This window comes from Nestor notabilis, unplaced genomic scaffold (genome assembly GCF_000696875.1).
Source record: "Nestor notabilis isolate BGI_N333 unplaced genomic scaffold, ASM69687v1 scaffold28634, whole genome shotgun sequence".
In the NCBI taxonomy this organism is placed as follows: domain Eukaryota; kingdom Metazoa; phylum Chordata; class Aves; order Psittaciformes; family Psittacidae; genus Nestor; species Nestor notabilis.
In genome coordinates, this window is record NW_009926552.1 from 99 (window position 1) to 9,599 (window position 9,501).

Below are 9,501 nucleotides of genomic sequence, written 5' to 3' on the forward strand. Positions count from 1 at the left end.
AGGGCGAATGGAGAAGCGACCAACGTATTTTATCTGAATGGTTTATATACATTCGCCGCCTCAGTTAGATACTAAGTGAGTAATAAAGACAAAAGACTAATATGATGTAAGCAGCTCTAAGTCCTGTTTTTCTGGCAACCGTTCTGCCCAGGCTCAGAGCGTGCTTTGCTATTCACAGCCATCACCTGCACAGGTCACCTCCGCTACCTTGAAGAGATCTTTAACGTTGTGGGAATGGCTTTAACCTGCCAGAGAGGAGACTGAAATGAGCTCTTAAGACAGAATTTCTTCCCTGTGAGGGAGCTGAGGCGCTGGCACAGGGTGCCCAGAGAAGCTGTGGCTGCCCCATCCCTGGCAGTGTTCAAGGCCGGGATGGACACAGGGGCTTGGAGCAACCTGCTGGACACAGGGGCTTGGAGCACCCTGGTCTAGGGGAGGGTGCCCCTGCCTGTGGCAGGGGGTTGGAACTGGATGAGTTTTAAGGTCCCTTCAACCAAAACCAGTCTGGGATTCTATAATTACCGTGCATGAAGTCACTGACAACCAAGCAGAAGCCAGGGGCTTGATGCTTGAAGCTTACCGTGCACATCAAACTTTAGAAAAGCTGGAATTTAAATGATGGATTGGAGAGGGGGCTTAGAAGATTGATGACATTTTCCCCACTTTAAGCACAGTTTCACCTCCAGAGCATGTACTTCTAGTAGTTACCATAGTTGTGCTTGTTGAACATGAATTATGAAAGACAATGTATATTACAGTGAGCTTTGTACTGTCTCCTTTGATTAAAAAAAAAGAAAATAACAATCAGGCTCAATTAAAATAGGATGTAAGCATAACAAACAAAGCCTCAGACTGGGAATTAAGATTTACTTCAGTTCCTGGCTCTGTCACTGTCTTCCACGTTTCCTCATCGGTGGAGTCAGAACAGTCCTTACTGCCCCAACATGGTGCTTTGGTTCCTCAGACAAAAACATGGTCCTGTGAGATTAGCATTAATCTATTATTTTAAGATATTTCCTCTTTAAAAAGCCAAATACAAATCGAAATGACTCATTGTGTATTGTTTAATAAAATCACTTTAAATATCCTAGCTTCCTCTTTGACTCTTGGGTATCTGAGAAGACCTGCAGCCCAATTTCATTTCAGTCCCAATTCCTGCCCTCAGCCAGCTTCCTGTGACTTGAGGGCAGATATGCTTTACATACAGAAGTTCATAAAACGTATCTTGTTTTGGGTTTTGGTTTGATATTTAAATCATCAGACCATCAAGCCACCCAGCCTGGCAACTTCTGAAAGTTTTTCCCCTTTCTCTGCCTCCACCTGCAGTCACACAAGAGAAGTTAACATGGAGAAACCAGAACGGAGGCAGAGGTAAAAATACACGTTTTAATTCAGAACACTTAGTGTATTTACAGTAGATAGTTTCTCTCTGGCCAAGGGATGAGAGACTAAAACCCGTCCACATTACAAGTTAGCCTGCACCCAATGCAGGCTAATTGATGTTTGCTATTTACACTTCACCCAGTGTAATACCATGAGAAACTGATGGTGCAAGCCTGGACACAGTACCAAATGGCTTTCACACCCAGGCAGCAATCACAGAATGTAGCCCAGGAAGTAGTGTGAAGTTATTCAACAGTTGCTAAATATATATATATATGTACACAGTCCCATTTGCAGTTAGATCAGATCCAGCAAATCATTCAGAGAGAGATCATCAGGTAAACACAAGTCTACCAACCTGCGTGCAAGCACAGATGTGCAGAGGTGTTCATGCTACCAGGTACATAGGTACCTTCTCACTCAGACAGATGCATACATTCCTTCCCACTCTGCCCTTGGACAAACACACAGGTAGGTGTTTTGTTAATGCTACCTTACATAGTTTCTAGGTATAGGAAAAAAAATTGAGAAAAAAGCACCAACCTTCTCATCTGACTCACTGTCTCATAATCCTTGTTTCACTTGAACCTGAGGGAAATGGGTGTGTGGAAAGGGTAGCATCCTCCCGTTTTGCACAGCGCCATCACGTCTGAATTTCCTTGCCTCTTTTGCCACAGACATAACCAGTTGATGCCGAAAGGGGGCAGTCCTCTCCTACTCCCAGAAAGACGCACAACCTCCCTCCACTTCCCGTGAGTCAGATTTAGCAATCCCAGGGCTGCAATGTGAGCCAGTTCAACTATCTGATCTTGCAGAAACATAGGTCTGCAAAAAGCGAGCAAGTACTTCACCACCTGAACAGCCAGCTTAACCAAGACACCCTACAAGTTTACCTATCATGTGCTGCATGGAGCACCTATTTCAGGAACAACTTGTCCATAGAGCAGCTGATCTAAGTCACTCTGAGCTCCTGTTTTCATCTTGGTCAAACTCACACACCACTTCTTTTATTCTTTCCCTCCCTGGGAAAGGAGTTGTTGCAGAGGTCTGTCTTGGCTTACAGGCACTGGTGGATGAGAAGCAAGCCTCAGCCTTCCTCCAGCACAATATGCTGCTGTTTCCAACAAACCCAGCTGAGTGTTAAGAGAGATAGGGAGGTATGGGAAAAAGAAGACAGGAAAGGGGGGGACTTATGATCATCTTCTAACAGTCTCAGCCAGGGCAACTGACGCAGAAATAGATTTAAGATGGCTGTGGAAGCTGCAAGGTTGAGGAGAACTCTGGTTTAAGCAAAGCCTCTTGAATGGCTTCACTGCAGCCACTCAGCTCCATCTGGTTGAGAACACAGCTGATGTGCTCCACAGTTGCAGCATGGCTCATCTGCAGTTTCCACAGTCTAAGCATTTCATACTGGGCATCTCGGAAACACCGATGCTCCATCTCGATTCGCTCTAGATCATGGTCACTCAGCCCCAGACGCCGCACAAACTCTTTCCACCGAGATGGCGGTACGTGATCCACCACAGTGTAGAGAATAGAAGGGCCTGTGAAACAGGAATAAATAGCGTGAGAAACAATATTGTGCAGCCTCAAGGAGAACACGAATAAATCCAGGGCTGGATGGTGCCTTGGGATCATGCATTGCCTGCTCCTGCTCATTTCTTCTACAGAGTCACACAGATTTGCTCTTATGCCTCAAAATGCAAAAGGAATGCTTCTACATGCTCTTAGGTAAAGTTATGAGCAAAGCTGAGCACATATGTTTAGGCCTTGCTACCACACATTCCTGCAAAACCAAAATGCTCTGGGTCACCACACATGACAATCCATTTTGCTGGTAGGGGAAAAGGACACAGAAAGACCTTGCATAAATATTTAGCACATAAAGCCTTACAGGCTCTGGGTGTGCTTCTGCCTTTGTGTCACGCCTCAAGTATAGACATGGGTCATATACATTGGGTAAGGTCTGTCCAACATCCTCCTAAGCTGCATGTGCATAACCAGGTTCTCATGTGCCTGGGGAAGGCGGGAAGGATAAGGGAGTTTCACTTACTGTCTGGAAGCTGTGTCTTCCTGGCAGGTCTGACACAGTCCGGGAACTCATGTGAGCTTTGTGGCAGAGGTGCGGATGGTGGTGCTGCATTCACCAACAATTCTGTTTCTTTCCGGGACTCAGGAAGAAGCATGGAAATTTCACCTCTTTTTTCCTCAACCTGAAAGACACATTTTCTTAGTCCTGAATCACCTGCAGCAGGACAACACACCTGTCTCTTGCAAGGAGCCACTAGCTTTATAGATCAACATTTATCCAAGATAGGTGGGGAGCAGGTGCTAAGGTTTTAATTCTTCCTATATGCCTTGTTTGAGCAGAAGGCATCAAACATTTCTTTCCAGCAGAACCCAAGGAGTTTAACTCCCTTCTGGCATCAAAATACTATAGTCTGGCAGAAACTATTTCTTTACAAAACCAAGTAAAGCTGGTACCCAAAATCACCACCATTTTAGAAGCTCCACATGCCACCGTTCCCATCAGCCTGTAAAGGCTCTGAAAACCCCACCTCAACTACTGCTTACTTGCAGAACCATGGAGATGAGAGAAAACTGTGGGGCAACACTGACTGGTTTGTAGGGTCAAGATCTGAAGTAAAATTAGTTAAATCCTCCAAGCTTGGGGCATAACAGGGAGAAAAAGGGATTAAGGACCAGCTATCTGGGAAAAAATGCACAAAGAAAGAAAAAGGCAAAAAGGCAGGAGTTTGAAAAGCATCCTCTGGAAGAGGGGAAGTAAAATGTTGCTGGCTCACCCTCAAGAAAACTTCTGAATTAAAAAACCCTATTACCCAGCTCATTTGAAAACAGCCCCATGGGGAAAATTGTTACTCTGGATCCCAGGCTAACATAATTGAGAGCAGAAGGAGAGCTCTTATACCCATGATCTTGCTCACCTCAGATACTGTCTCCCCAGTTGTCTGCGGCAAAGAGACTTTAAAGAAAAGAAAAAGCAAAAATTATTTTCATCTCATCCCCCACACAAAAAAAACACAAAATCCCGCCCCCCCCCAAAAAAAAAGGAAAGCAGCTATTCAGTCATGCCCTCAAAAAAGTTTTCTAGCAAAATGCGTATGTTCCAGCAATAAGCTCACATGCACTTCCAGTCCCAGCGATGGGCATGGATACAGAATTGCAAAAGCTACTGCGCCAGTAAGCTTAGCTGTCGAGTTCTCATGTTCCTTTGGCCTTGCAGCAAAGCAGAGCAATGGGATCCCACTTTTTCCCCTCCCTCACACGTATGCATACGCACACACACACAGAGAATGATGTATATCCCAAACAACATCACCAGGTATGGTGCTGTACTCACCACAGGAGTAGGAAGATGATGTTATCCTCTTTTTCTGGATGAGCTTCACTACTTTTTTTACAATATAGAGGATGAAGATAATTCCAAATATTGCAACGATGATGCCAAGGACAAGGCTCCCATCTGGACAAAAGGAAGACAGCAAATGAGTGAGTGACTGAGAAAGGAGGAGGCGAGTGCTAGAGGAGGAACAACAAGTGAAGATGTGTAAACAGTAGAGAGAAAAAGAATGGTTTGAGAGAATGGAGAAAAGAACACTTTACAAAAGCCATTAACAGAACAAAAGCCTCCACTGAAAAGATACCACTGCCCGTCAGTTCCCCCAGTACTCACTCAGCCCAGTTGAAGTCGGTGAGGCAGTCACTGGGCTATGACAATGCAAGCATTCTTCACCAATGCAGCTGAAAGAGCAAATCAGAGGTGAGCATGCATGAAATGAAACACCAGCCATTTGCAATAATCCTAAGTAACAGACAGCAGGGGGGTTGGAACTAGATGATCTTAAGGTCCTTTACAACCCTAACTATTCTATGATTCTATGAGCCTGCAAAACAGAGAAATCACAGTGTGGCTAGTGACTTTGGGTTCTTAGTGGGCCAATGCCTACACAGAGAAGACTGAGGGTCACAGAGGGGAAGACCCAATTGCCCCAGAAAGGCAGAATGTTATAAAGTTATGCTGAGATGGACAGAGCCTTGAGAAAAATTTCCTCCTGTGGGGTTGTCCTTTGTTCAGCTGGAACAGTTATTTTTCTCCTTCCCAGTAGCTGGTGCAATGCTGTGTTTTGGCTTTAGTCTGAGAACACACTGATGTTTTAGTTGTTGCTCAGTATTGCTTACCCTGATCAAGGACTTTTCAGTCTCTCATGGTCTGCCACTGAGGAGGGGCATGGTAAGCCAGAAAGGAGCAGAGACAGGACACCTGACCCAAACTGGCCAAAGGGGTATTCCATACCACAGCATGTCATGCCCAGTATATAAACTGGGGAGAGTTACCCAGAAGGCCCAGATCGCTGCTCGGGTCGGGCTGGGTATCGGTCGGTGGGTGGTGAGCGGTTGTGTCCTCTCCCCTTGTTATTCCTCTTATCATTATTATTGGTAGCAGTAGTGGTTTGTATTATACCTTAGTTACTGGAGTGCTCTTATCTCAACCTGTGGGAGTTACATTCCTCCGATTCTCCTCCCCATCCTTCCAGGAGCAGGGGGAGGAAGAAGCAGGAGGAGTGAGTGTGCAGCTGCATGGTGCCGAGTTTCTGGCTGGGGTCAAACCACGACAGGGGCTTGTGTCTGCCGTCTCTCCTATGAAGGATATGCCCCCTTCAGTGCAGGGGCATACAGAATAAAAAGCTCACCTGTTGCAAGGCTTGCAAACATTACTAAATGTCAGAAAGAATCCAGGCTTGCACCTGCAAATTGTGTCTCTTTTCTTTGTACCTGTAGAGAAAAGAAGAAAACATTGCCATGATGTGGACAAAGACAGAAACAAAAGGAGAAAAATCCACTCCAAGATGGGTGGGAGATTATCCCTCCGAGTTTGGAGAACTGCCTCTGAAGAACAGAAAAAAGGATTCAGTCTACATTTGAGAACAAGGTTTGGGAAGGATAAAAATAATAACAAATAAGGGTACCGCTGTCCTGGTAAGCAGGGAAAGGGACTAAAATTACAGTGCAGCTGAAATTGGTCTAAAGGATAGTGACAGTTCCAGTGCAAAAGTGGGAGAAGTCACTCAAGTTCAAGCGTGACAGGAAGAAATCGCATTAATCAAGCAAAGATGAGGGAGAAGTGGTACCCTAGCAGCTGGGGCTGGTGAGGAAGTCAGTTCAGGGCAAGGAGAAATCACTTCAAGCCATGGGACACACATTCACTCCTGTCATCTGCTATGCTGTGAGTGGAAGGGGTAAGAAATCAAAGATATATTGTTTCTAAGTAAGTTACACTATGGAGTCAGAGTAAAACCAGCACAGGCAGGAGCAGACAAGAATAGTGATGGAAGGACATAAACTTGGCAGGAGGGGAAAAGGTACTAGAACAAGCAGCATGCATTCTGTGACAAGTGAGGGACAGGACTAAAGCAGTTCTACATTAGCCAAGAGGGAAGGAAATTGTTCAAGGCCAGTGCATGATGATGACCCTTCAGGGTAGGCGTAAGTGTGGAAACTGACAGAGAAAGATTACCGAGCACCAGAAGGAACACATGCACCAGGGGGACAACAAACCTCACACTACACAGGGTATGAGACAGGAAAGGGGTCAGGAGAAGTGTAATTTGCAAAGAAGATGAGAGACCTTGAGGACAACAACGCAAGGGGCATGAACAGAACAAGACTACAGCATGAACTGGAGGGCTGTAAGCAGTATTTGGTTAAGATCTCTGTTTCCTGACTGGAGATGAGGCAGCTTAGGACAGCTAACATGGGTACTTCTCTCAGACACCTGCACGATTCCCAGGTTTTGCCCAATGCCACTGGGTGTATAGTTCAGCACTACCTGAGCATCTCTTGATCTCATGACACCTGCTCTAGAGCATAAAGACCTTGCTTCAGTACATGCAAGCCAGAGGTACCAGAATTGAGTAAAGAGTATCTCCTTGTAACAGCCAAAATCAAGAAACCATTCACAGAAGGAAGACAGAAACTGTGATAGGAAACAGGGATTGATACCAAGGCAGGCAAAAAATGGCAGTCTTCCTGGGGAAAGGGGGCAGGCAAAAACAAGAGCTGATCCAAAACTACAAACTTCAGGGCAAGGTGCTGCAGCATCTCAGAAAGTAAAGAGAGGGCTGTTAATGTCTACCCTAGAACAGTAGGAGTGTACTGGAGCCATATCCATGCCATACTCACAGTTGGCAATAATCCCATTGACACAAGAGGTGCAGTTCCTGCACCGGAAGAGATCGGCCAGGCCAACCTTGTATTGGTTCTTCCGACAGCCACATACGGTATCTTGCTTTGGGGTGCAGGGAGTCTCTACTATCTGCCGGAATTCTGAGGAAGAAAGAAGTGATTATTCCAACCTCTTCCTTCACCTTCAGCTGAAAGCACTATTACGATGACAGGCACTGTGATCCCCTAATCTTGCCAGGAAAAGGCCAAAAAGGCCTGCAAACTGTCTCAGACTGTAGTAATTTGGTAACCCTCATTCTTGCTGTCCCCAGTCCCTTCCCATACACTGTCCTTCTGCCCAATCAATTTGTTCATTTTTCCAAGCTTCCTTATTCACCTTACCATCCCCTCAAGCCCCAACTCGCCAACTACCACACTTTTTCCTCAGTTCTGTAGATAGCTCACCTGTACGGCAACGTGTGCACTGGAAGCATTTAGACATGGTGTTATCCACAGCTGTGAATGTGCCATGAGCACATGGAAGACAGATGGTTGCCTGGTGAGGCCGATCACAGTCTTTTGCCTTGTAGGTTCCTGGAATAAAATCACTTATCAGAAGCAATCAGTGTGAAGGACACAGACGGCCCAAAAGAAGAGACAAGGAATACAGTTTATCTGGGTAGGGATAGGTGCCAAGTAAAGAGAGCACTGATGCAGCTGTAGGACAGAGACAGTTTGAGTGCGTAGGGAAATGCTCTAAGGTGAAGGTCACTATTACTGTCCTTTTTCTACATACCTGCATGGCATCTCATGCAGCAGTGGGTCTCTCTGGGATGTAGATATTGTCCCAGTTGACACTGAGTCTGCCTTTTTTCTCTCAAGGGTCTAGAGGGGTCTCTTCCATCCAAACCGACCTGATGGACTTGCAGTGTGTATGCTACTGGAGAAGTTTCTGCAGATTCCTTCGTCAACATGCAGACAAATGTTAGGATAACCTGTAAATACAAAGGGAAAAAGGAGGGAGAGGGAAAGGAAGAGAGAAAACATCATATCCCCTTGCAGACTGCACAGCTGACTTCAGCACTTAAACTTAAATGTTATTATAAAAGAGAGTTTGACTGACAACAAATTCTGGTATTAGGAAAAAAAGACAGCCAAAAACCCTCATGCCTGTCATTTGTGTTATTAATACTCCATAAACGGTCTCTATGACAAACTGGTTGTATAAAAAGCAAATGGGTTTTTGTGATGTGCAATTTATAGATGCCTTGAAAATGCTGCCGCTTGCAAGAAAGTTACTTAAGAACACAGGAGTGTTTTTATTGAGGGAGGCAGTAAGACTGCCCATCCAGAAACAGTTCCAGAGACAAGAACACATCCAGTACTTGCAGTTCTACTGAATAAATAAACCAGATGGGAAGTCTGGAATACAAAGGCAGAAAGGATCTCACTGCAGGCAAAGTACAGAAAAACTTCCAGAACTTCTCCTGAGCAAGCCAGCCCTAGGAACCTGGGAAAGTTAGGTTTTCAACTTCTCCCCCTGACAAACGTACATTCTTCCTCTTAAACTGAAGCCGCTAACATTCAGTCTGAAGAGTCTGCCATAAAAATGTGCACTTTTTTCCCTTTTTTTAATTATTCCTGCAGGATTTACTTGCTATTCTTAATTTTTAAGATGACAGTTGTCAAGAATTTTGACAGAAATATTAAGACTGGCATGACCGCTGCATGACTGTAAGGGAGCACAAGTGTGTGTACACACGCACACAGGAAGGAACAGCAGAACAAAGGGTTAAAAGAGCAGCCTGTACTGATAATGGATGCCATTCCCTGGACATTGTTTTCAGAACACTATTCCCAGCACTGAAATTGAGAAATGTGCTGGTTATTTCATGGCCAAAAGGTCTCACTGATGAGAGCACAGTGCAGATGACT

The 9,501-nt window shown here is 45.2% G+C and overlaps 1 protein-coding gene across 1 annotated transcript; it reads right to left on the reverse strand.

Annotated features, from left to right (window-relative positions):
* Positions 1 to 2,579: 2,579 nt before the first annotated feature.
* Positions 2,580 to 8,561, reverse strand: LOC104401498 (tumor necrosis factor receptor superfamily member 1A-like; the record flags this gene model as incomplete). The annotated part of the gene is given in 10 exon segments (XM_010013581.1): positions 2,580 to 2,672; positions 2,674 to 2,927; positions 3,437 to 3,596; positions 4,329 to 4,366; positions 4,745 to 4,867; positions 5,078 to 5,145; positions 6,096 to 6,177; positions 7,585 to 7,728; positions 8,032 to 8,160; positions 8,363 to 8,561. Coding segments are annotated over 10 exon segments (1,290 nt in total), but the record flags the coding sequence as incomplete, so codon positions are not given.
* Positions 8,562 to 9,501: the final 940 nt, after the last annotated feature.